The 19,998-nt window shown below is 37.8% G+C and overlaps 1 protein-coding gene across 2 annotated transcripts in view; it reads left to right on the forward strand.

Moving 5' to 3' along the window:
* Positions 1–3,314: 3,314 nt before the first annotated feature.
* The window catches only part of lamb4 (laminin, beta 4), a 36,069-nt gene continuing 19,385 nt past the window's right edge, over positions 3,315–19,998 (forward strand). For both annotated transcript variants that reach the window (XM_088645103.1, XM_088645104.1), the window contains exons 1-18: positions 3,315–3,417; positions 3,726–3,804; positions 6,031–6,078; positions 7,131–7,288; positions 8,335–8,470; positions 11,579–11,652; positions 12,132–12,320; positions 13,677–13,740; positions 14,289–14,503; positions 14,973–15,093; positions 15,331–15,519; positions 16,041–16,220; positions 17,032–17,144; positions 17,255–17,334; positions 17,851–18,004; positions 18,509–18,640; positions 19,007–19,195; positions 19,691–19,806. In XM_088645103.1, coding sequence (XP_088501229.1) covers positions 6,048–6,078; positions 7,131–7,288; positions 8,335–8,470; positions 11,579–11,652; positions 12,132–12,320; positions 13,677–13,740; positions 14,289–14,503; positions 14,973–15,093; positions 15,331–15,519; positions 16,041–16,220; positions 17,032–17,144; positions 17,255–17,334; positions 17,851–18,004; positions 18,509–18,640; positions 19,007–19,195; positions 19,691–19,806 — 2,141 coding nt within the window. In that variant the 5' untranslated portion in view covers positions 3,315–3,417; positions 3,726–3,804; positions 6,031–6,047. The remainder of the gene's footprint in view (positions 3,418–3,725; positions 3,805–6,030; positions 6,079–7,130; positions 7,289–8,334; positions 8,471–11,578; positions 11,653–12,131; positions 12,321–13,676; positions 13,741–14,288; positions 14,504–14,972; positions 15,094–15,330; positions 15,520–16,040; positions 16,221–17,031; positions 17,145–17,254; positions 17,335–17,850; positions 18,005–18,508; positions 18,641–19,006; positions 19,196–19,690; positions 19,807–19,998) is intronic.

Raw genomic sequence — 19,998 nt, forward strand, 5'->3', positions numbered from 1 at the left:
GACCCAAGATCTCTCATCCAGGCCATAGCCTTCCCAGTGGACTAGATATTGAAGAGAACCTCGGAACCATCTAGAGTCAAGGATCTTGTTAACAGTGAAAGCCGGGAGACCATCAATGAGACTTAGAGGAGGAGGACGTGGTTATGGTTTGACGGGGGGGGAACCTATGGATAGGTTTAAGGAGGGATACGTGGAAGTTGGTTGAATCCGTAGTGTTGGTGGAGAGCCAGGCGGTAAGAAAGGGGAGTGATCTGAGTGAGAACCCTGAAGGGACCAATAAAGCGAGGACCCAATTTGCTGGAAGGCTGATGAAGCGGTAGGTTCAGAGTAGATAACCAAATAAATTGTCTTTTACAAAGTCGGGGAAGGGGCCTGCAGCATCGGTCAGTGGCCCTTTTGTATCGGCAACCGGTCTCCTGAAGAGAATGTTTCACTACCGTCCATAATTTCCGGTGCCTGGCTATGTAGTCCTGGATTGATGGAATTTCAGTGTCTGAGGGGGTATCTGGAACGAGGGAGGGTTGATATCCCATTCAACAGTGGAAAGGGGATAGTCCTGTAGAAGAAATGGTTAAAGAGTTGTGAGCATATTCTGCCCACGGGAGTAAGGGTACCCAATCATCCTGGGAGGCAGAAACATAGGCTCTTAAAAATGTCAGAAGACTGTGATTAACCCTCTCAGTTTGGCCGGTAGCCTCGGGATGATATCCGGAGGTAAGCGAAACCGAGACATCCAGGGAAGTTCAAAAGACTGGAAACTTGGGTGCTCTATTCAAAACCACATCTCTGGGGATGCCGTGGAGCCCGAAAACATGATGGATGAATAGGTCCGCCATCTCTTGGGCAGTGGGTAAGGCGAGCAGGAGAATAAAGTGTACAGATTTAGAAAATCGGTCAACGGCGACCATTATTGCAGTCTTGCCTTGACATAACGAGAGGTTGGTAAGAAAGTCCACAGATATATGCAACCAGGGATGATCAGGGACGGGGAGGGGTTGGAGGAGGCCAACCTTCTTACCGCAGAGGTCTTTCATCCTAGCACAGACCGAGCAAGTTCGTATATAGTTGGCGACATCGGTTTTAATAGAATGCCACAAAAAATCTCTGGAAATCAGATCCAGGGTATGGCGAAGCGGAAGTTGATGCCCCACTGTAACACCGCCGACAGGACTTGATTGGAGACAAACAGCTTGTTCGGGGGACATTGTGGAGGAACGTGTGACCGGCCAAGACACATCTAACCTGATCTTCAATGGAGCACTGGATCACCGCAATGATCATGCTGGCGGGGATGATAGGTTCTGAAGGGTTGAAAAGCTAGGCGATGGCGTCCTCCTTTACATTCTTGGGTCCAGGCAAGTAGGAGATTACAAAACAGAATCTGGAAAACAAGAGTGACCACCTGACGGGAATTAAGACATTTTGCCAATCGGACATAGGATAAATTATTGTGATCAGTAATAATGACAAAAGGGTGTTGAGCGCCCTCCAGCCAATGTCTCCACTCCTCCAGAGCAAGATTGACGGCTAAAAGATTATGATTCCCCACATCATAATTGATCTCGGCTGGAGACAGTTTTTTTCTTAAAAAAAGCACAAGGGGTGAAGAATGCCCCTGTCCCCATGTCTTCAGAAGGAACTGCCCCCACACCATAACACAAAGCATCAACCTCGACCACGAAAGGTAAGGAGGAAGAGGGTGTCGGAGAAGTGGAGCTGTGGTAAACAGATGATTCAGCCTAAGGAAGGATTGGTGGGCTTCTGGGTTTCATTAACCCATGTTAGAAGCCTTGCAGGTGAGGGCGGTGAAGGGAGCAACCATGGAGCTGAAATTGCGGATAAATCGTCGATAAAAGTTGACGAACCCAAGAAATCGCTGAATTTGTTTCAGGTTCTTAGGATGAGGCTAGTCAGTGATGGCTGTAATTTTTGAAGAATCCATCTCGATACCAAGAGGAGAAAGAACATAACCCAGGAATTTAATTCTAGAAATGTGGAATATGCACTTTTCTAATTTCGTATAAAGCTTGTGCTGAACAAGGTGGGATAAGACCTCTCGGACGTGGAGAACATGATCCTGCTGGGAATTTAAAAAGACAAGGATATCATCCAGATAAATCAGGATGTATTTATGAATGATATCCAGGAAGATGTCGTTCATAAAGGTTTGGAAAAGAGAGGGAGCATTAGCCAGGCCAAAAGGCATAACAAGATACTCAAATTTTGCACATGAGTGGTCATAAACGCCGTTTTCCATTCATCCCCTTCTCTAACGCCGATCAGGTTGTAGGCGCCCCGTTGGTCCAATTTCCTAAAAACAGTGGCACCCCGCACTGATTCTAGCGCCGCTGGAATTAGAGTAAGGGGTTAACAATTCTTAATGGTAATGTTGTTCAGTCACCTGTAGTTGATACAAGGTCAGAGGGATCCATCTTTTTTTCCTACGAAAAAAAATCCGGCACAGGCAGGTGATGTGGAGGGGTGAATAAAACCAGATTTCAGGGATTACTATATATATTTCTCAAGGGTGTCTGAATAAATATGCCCCTTAGGAAGCAGGGTTCCAGGGAGTAGATCTATTGCGCAGTCGTACGGGCGGTGCGGGGGGAGGGACGAGGCTTCCTGTTTATAGAAAGCTCGTTTCGAATTAGAATATTGCAGTGGAATGTGGTGTGAGGGGTCTGAAGAGGTCGAAGTGGCAGAAACTCAGACAGGGGAAATACAGCACTGCACGTGACAGTGGGAGCTCCAGGCCAGAACCTCATTACGGGTTCAGGAGAAGTGGGGGTCGTTTTGGAGAAGCCAAGGGAGTGAGATGGGGAATTGAGGAGCAGGAATTGAATTGTCTCCTGATGGGTGGCACCAATGAAGAGGGTTAGTGGGGCTGTGTGCCAGTGAATCTCTCCGGGGGATCGGAACACAGGGGATCTTCAGATCTTTAACGATGGCGGCATCTATAAAGTTCCCTGTTGCACCTGAGTCGAGTAAAGCCAAGAGAACAAAGTGAGACTTTCCCCACAACAGGGTTGCCGCAAGAGATGGTCCGGACGTACAATGTGAGGAGGAAACGATAGTGACCCTGGGAGATGAGGTGCTGCTGGAAAGGCTTTGGGGTTGGAGGGGGCAAAAAGAGTGAAGGTGGTCAGAGGAGCCACAGTACATGCAACGGCCATCACGAAGACGTTTGCTTCTCTCCTCTGGCGACAGACGGCGACCACGATCCCATCTGTGTGCCATAACCAATGAGGAGAGTTGTGGCGGGGGAGGGGGCGGCAGGAAGGGGCTTGTCAGCTCTTCGCCTGGTATCAATTTTGTCGATCCAGAAAAGGAAGGCTTCCAGAGAGGGAAAGTCGAGGGGGAGGTGGATGATGTGTTCCTTCAAGTCTTCAGACAACCCTCAGTGGAACTGCCGAATGAGTGAGTCTTGCTGCATTTTTTTATACTACATTTGTCTTAATGTGTTGTGTACCGAGCAGATAAATATATTTCCCTTCTTCACTGTTGCCCCTATATTAATCTACTTGATGTATTCATTTTAGGTTTTAACTTTAATATAATTTGGGGTGGTAATAGTTGTTCATCTTCACTCAGTACTGAGCTGACATACTATACATTTACACTGTCATATAAGTAATCATAAATCAGACCTGTAGTTGTCAGATTTGAAAGAAACCTTATCTTCCTCACCACACAGCCTAAGGGGGAAAAATTGCTTTATATTTCAGCAGGATTTAGCTGTGCCTTTACATGCTGAAACACCTTTTTCTGAGCAAGTGTCAGTATTCCACTAACCGCAGCAAACAGGTAAGATTGTGAGAATTACACTCACAGAACAAGTAATTTTATTAAAGCACTGAGTCTTTTTTGCACATTTTAAAGAAAAATATAAATTGCTAAGCATTAATTTTATTTTTTGCTATAGACTTTTCCTTTAATTATTTGCATAAATTAGTGTTGAATTTTTGAAAATTGTATATATATAGTTGTGTATTTAAACGGAATTAAAATATATTTATTACCTTAAATATATTTATATATTATGCTTTATTATTTTGAATATTGCTGTATTGCATCTTGCTTTTAAAAATGTATGCCCAGCATAGAGGGAATCCTGTAAATTAATATTTTTAGATTAAAAATGCATAATTTGTGTGTGAGTTTAGTTTGTGTTTAAATGTATTATCATTCTTTCTCGTTTTTCTTTATTGTTTACCATTTTACTTTTTTGTAGTGGAATGGGTTGAATTTCCTTTTGTTATTTAATTCTATAACTCTTATGCAACTATCTGATTTACTACAGTGTGTTAGGTATTTTTGTTTTACAGGAGTGAAAAACACTACATTAAAAAGCTTCAAATTACTGGTCCACTCCTATTTAAAGCTCCTTACTCTCTTATTATTTTTTTCCCACTGGTATCATTTGTAAGGCTTAGAAATGTGTTATTTCCTTGATAAATTGTGGAATCAAACATGGAAACCAAGTACTTGAATTTATGTTCAAATTAATTTTAAGAACAATAAATGAATAGTGAAAGCATGTGATTAAGACTCATAAATCCTCCTAGAGCAGAATTAACCATGTATGGTATTTTAATTACATTTTTTGATAAGTACCAAATTCTTGTGTAATAACTTTTTGTGTCACAGTACATAAAGAAAATAATTTTTATGGTGCTGTGTGAAGGACATCATTCACAAACCCCTGATATCTTTGCATTCAACATTATTTCTTTCTATACAAAGCAAACAAAGTGGTGGATAACTGCTGCTCAGCTACAGTTAAGAGGCATAAACTAATCAGAATAACTGTTCAGTAAACTGCTTATTCCTGGAAAGGGTATTGAAAACCGTGAAGCATAGGGTGCTAGATAGGACAAAATCATGAATGGGACGCCAGTCCATTACAGGGTCTGCACATGGAAAATTTAGAGACACCATTGAACCTACACAGCATGTTTTGAAAGGTTTTAGGACCCACATGAATACATGGAGAACATATACACTTCACACAGTAGGCATCCAAGTCCAGAACTGTATCTAGAACTCATGAGTCGTGAGACAGAACATTAAACATGCCATACCAGCATGCCTACCCACTATTAAGCCTTTTTATTTGAAAAGAATACATATTTTGTCTTTAAAAATGTTGAATATCACTGTGATTTCAGCTTAAGGCATTGAACTTAACAAGCAGTAAAATGGGTAGTTACAGCACCTGGTGAAAGATTCCTGAGAAGCAGCTTTTGCAAACACATTAAGTGGTGCCCTGAAGTCACATTTAGTGAAAGTATACAACTTTCATTGCAATTGCCTAGGCTATTGCTTCTGTCTAGTGCTAGATTCTTTACCCTCACATCTGTCCCATAGAGAAACTGTAAATATTAGGCAGTGGCTTACAGTATATACTCTATATTGGCAAGAGTGTGTCACATTTTATTACAAAACCCTTTCAACTTTTAGTAAATTAATTTGCTTTTTAATTTATTTTTAAACAAAGTAAATGAGTTACAAGTATATTTATTTGTATTTTTGTGTGTTATTGATAGTTGATTATTGTATATCTGTATACTATAGGTACTTTATGAATATTGCCCAAGTGTGTTGTACTCATTTAAATATGTTTCTACATTTCTCACTCATACTGTATATACAGATGCACTCAGGAAATAGCAGTTCATTTGACGTTTTCTGTCAGTTTCAAAGTCTGATTCTGATTCTTCACTAATTAAACCTTCTGAACACTCCATTCTAAGTAAAATCTCTTCTTCTGATAGATTTCTTTTTCACACAGACACTATGCTTGACGGGGATAGAATGTTTTAGGACATAGTCATGTAACGAAGATGATACAGATTATTTTAATAGCTGTGTTAAAATAACAGATTCTTCATTTTGTATTCTTTCTTTTCTCTTGGAACTCTTATAGTTAATGGCTTAAGTTTTTAGTTAAAACCACAAAATCATGACTGTCTTCATAAAATGTGTTATTGTATTTATCAGGATTCATTCTTTTTTCTTTCTACATTTCAGCTTCTAAAACACTAAAGATGGCAGAAGTACAGCTGCTCATGATTTTTTGTAAGTTCTTATATAAAGTAGGCCTCGACAAACCCTACATATTCTGTGTAATGGGTTGACTACATTACAAGAGTTCACTACCCATAGATATATTTAAAATCTTGAGCAGAAAAGTGGCACAGTGGTTAGCATTGCCTCATTGCAGCACTGTGGCCCTAGGTTCAATTCTTGGGGTGCTGTTTGTGATGAGTGTGTATGTTTTCCCTATGCTCATGAGGGTTTCCTGCTGGCACTCTGGTTTCCTGCCACATTTCAAAGACATACTGTACTGTACTAGTGGGTCAATAGGCTTCTGGAAAAATGGCTTTGGTGCGAGTGTGTGTGTTTGTGTCTGTGAGTGCCATCCAGGGTGTGTCATGCCTTGTGCCTATTGCATGCCAGGATAGGCCCCGGCTACACAGCAATCCTGTACTGGATAAAGAAGATAGAAAATAGTTGGATGAATGTAAAAACTTATATAACAGCACAAGTATAGTATGAGGGAAATTTACAGTACTTCTCTGTTTTAAGAAAGCAGCTTTGAAAATTTAAGATGTGGGTAAATGTAATTAAAAAGCAGCTTTCTGTGCTTAGAAAATCAATGGTATAATTTTTACTGGCTGGAGTTATTTGTGTAGGACTGCAAAAAAGACTGCAAGTATCCCTGCATATAAATTATGTTGTAATACATTTGCTAACTCTGCCTTTTCAGATGATAAAGGTTTATTTTAAATAATATGTCAATATAGTACATATATGGTTTATAACAATACTTTGAGTGGAAGTAACAAAGTTTCAATTACAATGCTATTTTATTTCTGAAAAGTGTGCATAATCCTTCACCACTGTCCTTTGCCTTTGCCGATTTGATTAAAAATAATAAATACACTCGTGCTTAATCCAATATACTGTACCTTTTTCAAACTTCATTTAACAAAGATAAGCCAACAGCCTTACTTAGACATACTTTACATTGGTAATCTCAGAGATGTACATAATTTAACACCTTAAATAACGTAGGAATTATTTTTCACATATTGAAAAATAACAATAATATTCTTCTGTTTATCTAGTGCTGGTGGCCACAGTTCACACTCAGGAAGAGTGTAGTGTCAGTTCATGCCATCCTCCACTTGGAGATCTAATGATAGGTCGCAATGCCCAGCTCTCTGCATCTTCAACCTGTGGATTAAGTGGTCCACAAAAGTACTGCATTATTGGATATCTGGAGGTCAGTATCATAACTGAGTCTTAGGAAAGATACCGGTTCATTTAATTAAGTAATTTTTTAGATAAAAAAGACAGATTTTTAGTGTACTATGTTTCTGCATGATTATTAAGACATCATGTGTGTAAGGCCTATAGATATTCTATCAGCAATATAGCAGTTCAAATCACACCTATGTTAAAGCCCTGACTACGGACAGCTTGAGCTCAACTGGCTTTGAAAAACTTTTGTATTTGGTTGGAAAATAGTCAGAGTTCAGTATAACACTGTCGCTGCATGATTGAATCAGTCTATGATGTTAATGACTTCAGTCTTCGAGGATCTAGCAGTAAGATGGAAAGGCTATCAAGGCATAAAGACAAGAGGCAACTCATGAACTATGCATTTTTACTCAATTTCACTAAACTTATTCTTCACATTTTCAACTTTTTTTGTTCTCATGGAAGTTAAAGAATGCATATTTTCACAAGAATCTGACCTCTGGGTGTTATTCTACCAGTGCATTCTGAAGGCTTGTTCAGATCTGTACCTTTTCTCCAATAGCATTCCATAGTGCTAGTATATATACTCATGATTACATGAGTCCTGCAATCAAGACCTACATTTCTTTTTCATTATTTATACTTCATTATTCATTAAAGTAAATGTAATTATAACAATTTATTCTACAAAAAACTATAGTTTTGTAGCAGCCTTGACTGTACTTTCAAATTAGATGTGCACTGACCTAAGATTATATACATATAGTTACAGGTTTTTACACATTTTTTTTTCTACTGGTATTTGAAGAAAAAAATACAGCTTTCTGTTTTTTTCTAAATCCTGACAGTTTTTATTTCATTCCTGAGCTCATGGTGATGCCATATTTTCATTTCCAAGTATTTCACAGTATTGAGCAACAAAAAAAATTTTCTTATAAATTTAGTGTTTTAATGGCTAGTATATCTTATCATCTCTAAGCATTTTGATTTATTTTTAATTGAATCTTTTTTTCAATCATTATACTACAACTTTCTTACATAAAGAATGTAATTTCTTTTATCGTGCAGGATGAGCAGAAGTGCTTTACATGTGACTCTCGATACCCATATAATCGCTACAACAACCCCAACAGTCATCAAATTGAAAATATCATCACAACTTTTGAGCCAGATCGAAAATTGAAGTGGTGGCAATCAGAAAATGGTATGTGTTATCTGTTTTTTTTATACAATTTTTAAATAATATGATATCAGACAAATGTGAATCTCATTCTCAGTAATGTGTCCTATACCTGAGTCATGGTTTTCATTTAAGAAAAACAAAACCAAGAAATTACAATGCATATGAAGACTTGCAAACAAAAGGAGGCCATTCAGCACAATTGGTCAGTTAGACAGATAGCAGTTAAATTGATTGTTCCAAAGATTTCATCTAGCTATTCTTAGCAAAAAATATGGTAACCTATGAAGTTCTTGAACCATTTCCATCAGGTTTGAGAAAGAGAGACAGAACTGAAAAAGCCCTTGATAAGATTTTTAATGATTTGTTGGTGGTTTCTTACTCTGGACCACTTAATATCCTTCTCCTTCTGGGTTTATTTGCAGCTTTTCATCCTGTTAATCATAAAATAATACTGGAGACATGGAAATTTACATAGGGATCACTAAAACTTGCAACGCCAAGATACAGTTCATAAACTCCTTAGGATTACCAGTTTTCTATTATATTTTATAACTAAAATGTAAATATATCTTCAGGAAAGTCTTGATAAAAGATTAAGATAAACTGATTGGTTTCTGCCACACGAAACATTACTCCTTGTGGCCAAAAAGTTCAACTTCTTTCTGTCCCAGTGAACATTCTTTCAGGAAATTCTTTGTAGATTGTATAGGTAAAAATCTATATACAATATAGGTTGTATAGATTGTATCTGGTAAACTTGATACAGGCATCAATGTTCTTTTAGAGAGCTATGGTTTATTACTGGTTGTCCTCAATCGAAAACCCTTCCTGTTCAGTATTTTACTGATCTCTGAGGCATAAATACTGACATAAGCCACATTGAAAAAGACCTGCACATCTCAAAAACCACAATATTTGTCAATATAATCTCTAAGAAAAAACTAAGATTCCCACAAAACCTTTCTTGGCATTGTTACTTTGTTAGTTTGACTCCTATTTGACATGTTGAATTATCCTAATGTCTGTCTCTCATAATCTTTTGTATTCCTTTTTTGTCATCTGGTCTTACATTTCTTATTGAGGGAGTTGTCTTAACTTTGACAATTGCTGTAATATATAGTAATCTTCACAGAGTCTACTTTTTTGAGTAGCATTATTTCTTTAGGTCTCAGAATCTAAGCAAGGCTTTTCCTAGTCAGTACTGGGATGGGAAACCTTTTAAAAATACTAGGTTGCTGCTGTTAGAGGCAAGGGGTGTTGGAAAACTAATAAGTGACAACTCGTTAAGGTAATGAAACAGGTGACACTCTGCTGTACAGTATGTGCTATTCTTCAACTAACTGTTAAGCTGAGGTACTGGTCATGAAAGATTTTTTTTGTTTGTTTAATTTAAGAGGTAAGTCATTTCCCACTTCTCTACCGAAACTTTTTTGTAGTGAGGGTTCCTGAATATACTGTGTAATGTTGCCATAGCCAAAATGTAATGTAGTGGCTCTCTGGGCACCAGTTCTGTAGGGTTTGGGCATTTACTGAGACAATTATTAATTGTAGCAGTAAATCACAAAGTTGATTCTTTGGATGGCTTTAGAATCCAACCATGCGACATAACTCAAACAACGCACACACACAGGTACTAATACACGAGGATACATTTATTAATACATAAAATATGCATATAAACCTAACAGATCTTATCGAGAGGGTTATCAGAATACAAAAGGTATATATTCAGTCAGTTACAAAGAGTTACACATATCAAGAGGACATACGTTCAGTATATCATTCAAGACCGTTTCGTAAATGAACTTGGTTATAACTTCTACATTAGATACTCAAAACAAGTACATAACTCTTAGGAATTAAATTGATATCAACTGGTTGGGATAACAATTGAATTCTCGAGCTGTAATGCATTGAAGTTGAATACTCATCCAATCTCTGGGGATTCAGATCTCCTGCGGGCACAAAGAAACAGTTGCAGGCTTGTTGCTGTCCAATCCGCGCTCTCTGGCTAGGTGCCAGGCTGTGCTGTGCGGCTTGCGACGGTGCGCTGCAGATGCTCACTGACCAGCTAGTTAGTGTTGGCTTTAACTAGCAAAGTTTGTGCACAGGAGAAAAGATGACTGTGGGTCCCAGCAAGTCAGGAAGAGGACCGGTTCGTTCCTGATGAAGAGCTAGTTCTGAATAGTGATGCAGCTGTCCACAGTTCTGACCTGTTCACGAGGCCCGCTGCTGTTGCTAACCTCAGGTGGATCCTCTGGTTACTCTCTGGCAACCTCCGCTCTAGACTCTTAGAACAAAGGAAAGTTCTGGCACTCGGACACACTGGCCATTCCGTGGTTGTCCGGGCTGAGTCTCAGGATGGTCAGGAGGCGCGCTGCGAGAATGTCCTGCCCTTGGGAGCCTTCTGCTCCTGGGCCGTCCTGCCCTGGAATTCTCCTTTGAATTCCCTTTAGAAAAGTCCACAGAATTCTCCTGAATCCTCACTGAATCTCTCAGGCTCTCTGTGATACCTGTTTTTACCTGGAGGAACTTCAGCTCGTTGATTGGCTGAAAGTTCCATGGGCATCAGAGTACCACGTGGGTTACTCGGCCCTACCAGTCCCTGATTGGTTGATCAAGGTGAGATATGAGTCACTTACTCCTAACACTTAGGAATGCAGTCCAGATGTCCATCTGGTACTCCTTAGACAGATAGGCGCCAATGGATGACCATTGATCATGATAGCCAGGTTTAGCTAAGTGCATCCCCCTTTGGGAGCTGTCCTAGGAAACCTTAAATCAGCCTGCATGAATATTTTCTCTGTGGCTGCACCACAGAGATGAACAGAGAAATGGGGCCTCATTTGGGAAGCTCAGAAACACTTAATTCTGCCTTATTAATAAGCCTCGCCGCTACAACTGTAATCATCCAGATGAGCTCTGCATGGTGGATGAAATGGGCTCCCTCCTTTGTAAAGCACTTTGAGATTTTTAGATATGAAAATTTCTATAGAAATGCAAGGAAGTAATCATTATTGTTATTTAAATTTACTGAGGTTTCAGGATCATATCTCATTATGTGGTTCTACATATCATACACAGCTACTACATTCTCAAAACAATAACTTTTTTTCTTCTTACCTGCAGGTGTAGAACATGTCAGTATCCAATTAAACTTGGAGGCTCTTTTTCAATTCAGTCACCTTGTTCTGACATTCAAGGTATTGTTGTGTTTTTACATAAAAGGTACTGTACAAAAGTATCAGACTCCAGGACGCAAAAATTAGTATTTGCTCATTAAAAAAAACTTCTTAAAGCATTTATAAACTAATGGAGTATATATGGATTTATATATATGTCTATATTTTATTTGTAGAAATTTGGAATGTTTCAATGATTGCTTAATGATGGACTGGCATCCCTTCCAGAGTTATCCTACCTTGCATACTTTATTCCCCGCATGATCCTGAATTGACTTGCTTGCTATTTGATGTCACTTGCTACTTGATACTATCTGACTGCTGGAGAAACACGAGCTACAGAATCTCGGACCACATGATAGCATGATTTCAGAATTCATATAAGAACCACTGGCCTTTTGCACTGCCAGTCAGGGTTCTATTCACAGTCCTGACTGCCCTACTTTCCTTAAATAATAACCTTGTTCTCATCACAGAGTATTTTCCCCAATTCCTAACAGACTTTTCGTCCTGCTGCTATGCTAGTTGAGAGGTCAAAAGACAATGGGAGAACCTGGAAGGTGTTCAGATATTTTGCCCAGGACTGTAAGGCCTCATTTCCCTCAGTCCCAGAAGGCCCATCTGATAATCTAGAAGACGTCATCTGTGATTCAAGATACTCTGGAACTGAGCCATCCACTGATGGGGAGGTAGGCTATTGACCTGCAAAACGTGATCATATACATTTATGCAACTTAACCTCAGTCCTTTAAAAAATTCTTCATGTGAATGGGGTCTATCTGAATCACTGTTTTGAGTTAAAGATTTAAAGTTAAAGAGAAGGCAAGACCTTCCATTTGTTTTGTGTGTAAATACTGTAGACAATTGTCACACAAAAATGTTACTCCAAGCAGTCTTAGCACTTTACAATAACTTGACTTTGTGCAATTAAGGCCTAAAATTATGCATTATCTATAATAAAAGAGCAAATGCAATAAACGAAATACAACACTCAAAACTTAAAGATGGGATGAAACAATTTAAACTTAGTTATTGAACCACATTACAAAGGATGAAAAAATCCTGACTGATTTTCAATAGGAAACATGACTCCCCTAAGTATTAATAATCAGGCAGCACTTATACATGCCAATGAAGAGAGCTGGCAAAAGAATAGGCCAGTCACTGTTGTCTCTTATTTATGGCATTGTAAAGCTGGTCCCACAGATGTTCTCTTTGAATCAGATCAGGTGAAAATCTTGGGCACAGAAATAGCTTGACTTTGATTTCTTGAAGTTGTATAGTTGTAATGCTAGCACTGAGTGGTTTTGAGTTATGATGTTAGAAGATAAATGTTTTTGAATTATATTTCATGAACGGAAAAACTGTTGTTCTAAGACTCCATCAATGTTTCACTGAACACAATGATTGCCCTCAATCTACCCTAAAGAGAATGGTCAGCATACATACTGTAGTTTTCGTCATGTCTCTTGAGAGTAGAAACCTTAGTTATTATTTTCCATGGCCTAAGTTCAATGGACATGATCATGTACTGTAGAAATGAGGTGAGGCACTTTTTCATCAGATTTCATGTATGTTTAATGTAATATTTTAATATTGTTATGTTAATATTCCATATGTAACAAGGGTTTTCTTTACTGTAAGTGCTACCTAAGACCACAGGACTTCCACCTAGGCTGGATGATGAAACCTCTGTTGATGGCAGGGCACTAGCAGCCCACTGGAACAAAGCGAAGGCTGAGTTTAGGCAAGATTGCTTCTGCAGTCTGAAAATGTTGCCTTTAGACTTAACAATAGCTGGACTCCAGGGATTCATCACATGCTCTAAATCATGAGTACTACCCTGTAAAGGTAGTGACCAGTAACAAAGGGAATGGGTCAACAGTTTTATATTTTTAGGCATATGCCTTTAAAACATTACATCAAACATGCAGTACATTAAGACCATAATGATTAAAGTTAATAATGTTTGTTTATGTTCCTCAGGTCTAAATGGATTTAGTTTAGAAAACTAGAGCAAAATAAAAATGCTGATTGTTTTGCAGGTAGTTTTGAAAGCCTTGGATCCCAATTTTGAAATTGATGACCCATATGCTCCTCATATACAAGGTCTGTACAGTATTACCATAGATTAATGCTTTAAATAATACTGTGAGCATTTCATTGACATCTAATGTGTTTAGATTAGTACATTCACACTCCCAAAACAACTGTCTCTCAAAATATACAAACAAGTATGAAAAGGGTAGTCAGAGCAAGTGCTTTGATGTAGAGAATTAACCAGCGCTCAAGCCGTGTTATATTTAATTCTTCATTAATTCTGCCTATTTAACCAATTTTTCCTTGAAAACATGGAAATTGTAGACACGTAATATGGTGGTCCCAATTTTCCATTCACTGATGATGTCCAGCTTCAGTATAGAGAAGACCATAGAATACAGTAGGCCATTTCGCCCATCATAAGTGTTTCTCTATATGTCATAACCAGTACTGGTTAGGATCAGCTCAGAGTAAGTAAAAAAAAGAAAACTTGAACACCATGAACTGAACCCAGAACCCTAGAACCACAAGGCAGTAGCACCAGACCACCATGTCACTCCTGTTGAGCAAATTAGGCCTATGTTCTTTGATGTTTAAATACATTTTATCCACTCTAGAGCTCATTACCCTTACAAATCTGCGAATAAACTTCACAAGGCTTCTCACTTTGGGTGATAATCTGCTGGGAAGACGGAAACGCAACCCTCAGGACAAATATTACTATGCTTTGTATGAAATGGTTGTACGCGGGAGCTGCTTCTGCAATGGCCATGCAAGTCAGTGCATACTGGTGGACAACACAAGAGGCGATGTGTTCAGAGAGCAAGGGATGGTAAGAATCGTATTAATTCATTAATACAGAGGTCTCTACTTCAGTTCTTCACAGCCAGATGGCTAACTTGACTCTTTGAATCAGCTGCTTTTAGGAAAAAATGTTAAATCTGTTCAATCAAAATCATAGAAAATCATTCAACCTCAATTTCAGCAATCTCACCTTCTGTACTTACGTGTGAAGGTCAAAGACTGAATGCATATGGGTCTCTCTTTGGCAAGGATTATATTCATATAATTTCCTCTTGGTTCAATTAACAATGCTCCTGGATAAAACATTCCCATTAATTAAGATCTGAAAAAAATGAAAGCAGATATTTGAGGCTGAGAGTACCTATCAATGTTTATAACTAGTTTTCAGCTGTTTTAACAAATTTCTTCCTTGCAATTTATAATATCTAAATTCAAACAAGATTTTATATGTGATAATTTTTAAGAAAACTCCAAATAATGTTTTTCTTTGGCTGCAGGTCCATGGCAGATGTGTATGCCAGCACAACACAGATGGATTAAACTGCGAGAGATGCAGAGATTTCTATAATGATGCCCCCTGGAGGCCAGCTGAAGAATTGAACACACATACCTGTACAAGTACAAAAATAAAATTGATTAATTTATCAGTTTAATCAGTGACCTACAAACCACTGACACTTTATTTTTAATTACGTTGGAACACACAGCTTATGACTATTAAGTGGCCATTTCTAATCAGCAACAATCTCGGTTAAAAAAAGGTTTACTGCAGTTTAAGAAAAGTGAGGGATTTGTTTACTTTCAGAATCACAATACTGTACTTAAATTAATGTTGAGTAAAACTTCTCTTTCCAGAATGTAACTGCAATGGACATTCGGAGAAGTGTCATTTTGACATGGCACTGTATTTATCCAGTGGCGGAGTGAGTGGGGGTGTCTGTGATGACTGTCAGAATAACAGGGCTGGACCAAACTGTGAGCAGTGCAAACCCTTCTATTATCAAGACCCACAGCAACCTCTGACTGACCCTCATGGGTGTATCCGTATGTAGCCAAATTTCATCTATCCATTTTCTAACGGCTTTTTTGCAATTCAGGGTCAGGGGTGGGGGGACAGAACCAGAACTAGCAAGCAAAAGGTGCAAGGTGGGGTACACCCTGGATGGGATGCCAGTCCATTGCAGGGAAGACAGACACAATCACAATGTGGTCAGCAATCCTAAACACTGCACTACCTTGCTTCCCTAATCAAATGTAATTTTCTTCATAATCTCTGTCACAAAGGGTTGATTCAGAATGTGTATGGGTAAATATCTACAATAGAATTGCCCATACATAAATTCCATCCTTAGCCTTTTCTGTTGTCTTGAATTAATGGTTTTGTGCTGTATGACAGTAAATCAAGATTGAACATTCTGCTCTCATTTTGATCATAACAAATAAATAATATCATTTATTACCTTCTGAATGCCACTCTAGTTATTTCAGTGATGATTTTATTTTACTTGAAAATGTATTGAGAGCAGAACATGAGATGAGTTAATTTTCATCTGTTTTTAATACAGCATGTGACTGTGACCCAGAAGGTACTGTGAATGGTGGACTGTGTGAGGCTTGCACGGACACCATCTTAGGAACAGTGGCTGGGCGCTGCAAATGCAAGGAGAATGTGGAGGGGCTTAGATGTGACCGCTGCAAGTCTGGATATTTTGGGATAAACCGAGATAATCCCAAAGGATGCCAGTGTAAGCAAGATAACTTTGGTGTTATTCAGTATTATTTTAAGGCTTTAAACTAATATGTCAGATATTGCTAAATAATTTGTTTTGCCCAAATGATGTTGAACACTATTTTAAAACAGAGACCACAAGTGATTGAATATCTTGAATTTTCTATGTGAACGATTCAAGACCGATAATGGGAAGAGCAGAGTACCTGTGGTACCATGTGAAGTTACTTCAGTAAAATAGATTCAGAGTGGGTAATTTTCTCAATATGTTAATTTAAATTATTTTTTGTTTGAAAAATTTAGTTTCCTTGAGAACACTCTGTAAACCAGCTTCAAAGCTATCAAACTCAGTGAATAGCTGTGAATGATGTAGAAATTTCATCCTAATAATTTATTAGCTTTTGCACCCTTAAAAAATAAAACAAATAAATAAGCAACAACAACATTTCTGTAAACAGAGACCAAAAATGATGACATTTTACAGACATAAATAGACTAGAAAAAACAGCACAATTACTCACAGCACTGGGCTCTTGATCCGAAAGTATCGGCACAGAGCTCTTCATGTGTAATTTTCAAAACTGATTAAAACAAAATAAGTATCTTGGTCTAAAAGTTTCTACTTTAGTTAAAATGATCTGAAAAATATAACAGAGATGCAACCACAAATCACCAAATTGCACATAACAACCTATCATGTCTTTCTCAGCAACATCAATTGATTCATATGCAAACAAACACTGCAATATCTCAATTTCATTCTCCATTGTTACGCATTGACAATTTTTGTGGAGTTTCTGTTGTTTTTAACATCCTGAGCTGTGCAGTTTGCAGGTGCAACAGGCTGGGAAGCGTGCTGATCCCTTCTCCCTGTGACCAAGTGACAGGAGAGTGTTTCTGCCAGCGCTTCACCACTGGACCCTTGTGTGATGAATGCTTGGTAAGCCACAGTTAGTTCTGTTTAGGATACAGTAAAGTACAGTGTTGATAATGGACTGAAAAAAAAACTCGACTTTCTATCTCTTCACTAATAATTTGTCTGTTTTGCAGCCTGGATACTGGGGTTTAGGCAATTCAGTGCACATCTGTACTCCTTGCGATTGTGATATTGGAGGAGCATATAATAACTTGTACGTATAATGTTTTCACAGTCATAATTCACATACTGTAACAAATACAGTGACTTTAAAATGTTTCATGGTTATTGGTTGCATTTTGAAATTAATTTCTTCGTAGATTATGAATTTAACTAAACATTCAGATCTTATACAGGCACTTGCAAAAGTATGCGTTATAATCAGCTCAACTCCATTCAAGTAATTAATGCCATGCTGATCAGTACATCTGATCAATTGGTGTCTTCTCTCATTTGTTGCTATTGTCATGTTCGGAGTGGCTTGCATTTCTTGCTTGCCAGGATAGGCTCTGGCTCCCTTATGACCCTGAATTGGAAGAAATGGTAAGAAAAGGGTTTGATGGAAAATACATCCGATGCACTAAAAATGTTTAGCAGTTCTTTTAAAAATGTCAGTAAAAGCTCCCTAGACCAACATTTTAAATTTGTTTCTAGGTATTTCAGAAGTGAATTTTGGGGGCAATTTTTTTTTTCATAAATAAATTACATTTTATCAATCTTATTTGTGTAGGTGCTCATCAGTAGATGGACAGTGTCAATGCCTCCCCCACATTATTGGCCATAGGTGTAATGAACCAGCCGCTGGCTATTTCTTTGCTCCTTTGGATTATTACCTTTATGAAGCTGAACATGCTGCACCTATGACTGGTGGGCCCTCTCCTTTGGTTGGTATATTTTATTTATTTAACCTGTGCAAATCCTGCTCTTTTCATTATTCAATTTACCTGACATGTGCTGCCCTGGCACAAATTAGAGTAAATCAGGTGTTACAGTAATTCTCTCTTTCTAGCTCTACTCTTAAATAAAATGAAACAAAACAGCAGATGTTATTAAACTCTTATTAAAGTCTGATTTGATATTTTTTTTCCCTGTGGCCCTTGCAGTTAAAATGATTAAAGCAAACCATTTTTACCAGCTCTCCATGGGGATTACAAAGTTAGACTAAGCATCCAGCAACGCTCAGCAATATATGGCTCTGGAGAGCCAGAGCTTTGGATATATTCCTTAGCTTTATATAACATGTTCTAAGCTATTTTTGGTTGCTGTTACTTACTATGGCAATACACCAATTTAATTTTTAGATTTTACATTTATTTTATTATTAACTATTAATTTCAGACAAAAATACATTAATTTTTTATTGTCAATATTCCAAACTGTCTTTCCAGGTAAAACCAACAGCTCTGCCAAAGTGCGAGCATTATTTCCACCAAAGAGGATATGACTTTAAGTACAAAAATGGGAAATTTGTCCTGACCAGAATAAATAAGCAGAATGTCTGGGAAAGAAGACAAGAGCAAGTAATTTTTTAAACATAATCTGACAATTTTATGCATTTAATACTTCAAATTTTATTGAAGTACTATCACATTTTCTCCTGTGAAGGACTTTTCACATTATTTGTTTGTGATAAATACAAGGCTCTGGGATTATATACAAGGTTTCTTTAGTTTATATCCCATTGAAAACATTTTTCCCTCTGACTTTGTCCTTCTGTGTTTTTCACATTCTTAATGGTTGTTTTAAATTCTTGTAATAACAGATGATTATTCTGAAGTGACCTAGTTCATTTTGGAACACTGTTCAGTACTGTGGAATAGTATTTTGATACTTGTTGCTGACACTGGAAATACAGTATATTGTTTTATCTCATGGATCTTTTGTAGCAGAACACCATTTCCCTTGACCCAGGATCTCCACTCCAGCTTGTGTTTCGAGAGCGAGTGGCAGGCAGACCTGTCACATGGACAGGCCTGGGGTTTGTTAGGGTGCAGGATGGAGCAGGACTGAGGTTCAATGTCACAAAAGTCCCTTTCTCAATGCAATACTTTGTAGTAATCCACTTTGAACCTGAAGTAAGCATCAATTGTTCATTTTAATGATTTAATGAAAAATGAAAAAAATCACAATATTTCTTGTTGGTTCTTTAAATGAATAATATTACAGGAATAATGTATACTTTATTTCTTAACTAACACCTGAAAATAAAATAATGTCCAAAATAAATTAGAAATGAACACAAAATAACAATAATAATAATAATATTAATAATAAATTAACATTAAGGCAAATTGATATATTTATAGTAGTTCAGGTGGGTAGCTGCGTCAGCATGCGTAGGCTGCAAAGGAACATGTAATAGGTTTATTCCATGCTGGAAAGACATCAGTGTCCACACCCAAAGAAGCCTTCACAGCTGAAACGTGTTTTCTTTCTTCTCTTTTCGGCATGGAATAAACCTATTACTTGATATATTTATATATACATACTGTATATCTGGGATTGGATTGTTTGAAAATATCAATACAATTTTATCAGAAGCATTTTTTAACTTCTAATGCATTCTTAAGTCCACAGATGACTGGACAGCAAACATGAAAGTCTCTGTTATAAGTTCACCTGTTGACGGACGCTGCCCAGAGGATCAAACACAGACCAAAACAGTAACTCTCTCTGGCTTGGCAAGGTAAGCTTCCCTTGGCAAAAATCCAATTTAATGCTACAGAAACAGCCGAAATCACTAAAACCATATTAAGATGTCTGTGTCTATTTGGTTTGTGTAAATATTGTATTACTAATCAGTGGGCGCTACAGATTGTATTATGTTTCTGCATTTGCCTTATTCAGTTAAATGGTTCGTTATAATAATGTCTTGATC

Source organism: Lepisosteus platostomus, chromosome 9 (genome assembly GCF_059453375.1).
Source record: "Lepisosteus platostomus isolate fLepPlt1 chromosome 9, fLepPlt1.hap1, whole genome shotgun sequence".
Taxonomy (NCBI): Eukaryota; Metazoa; Chordata; class Actinopteri; order Semionotiformes; family Lepisosteidae; genus Lepisosteus; species Lepisosteus platostomus.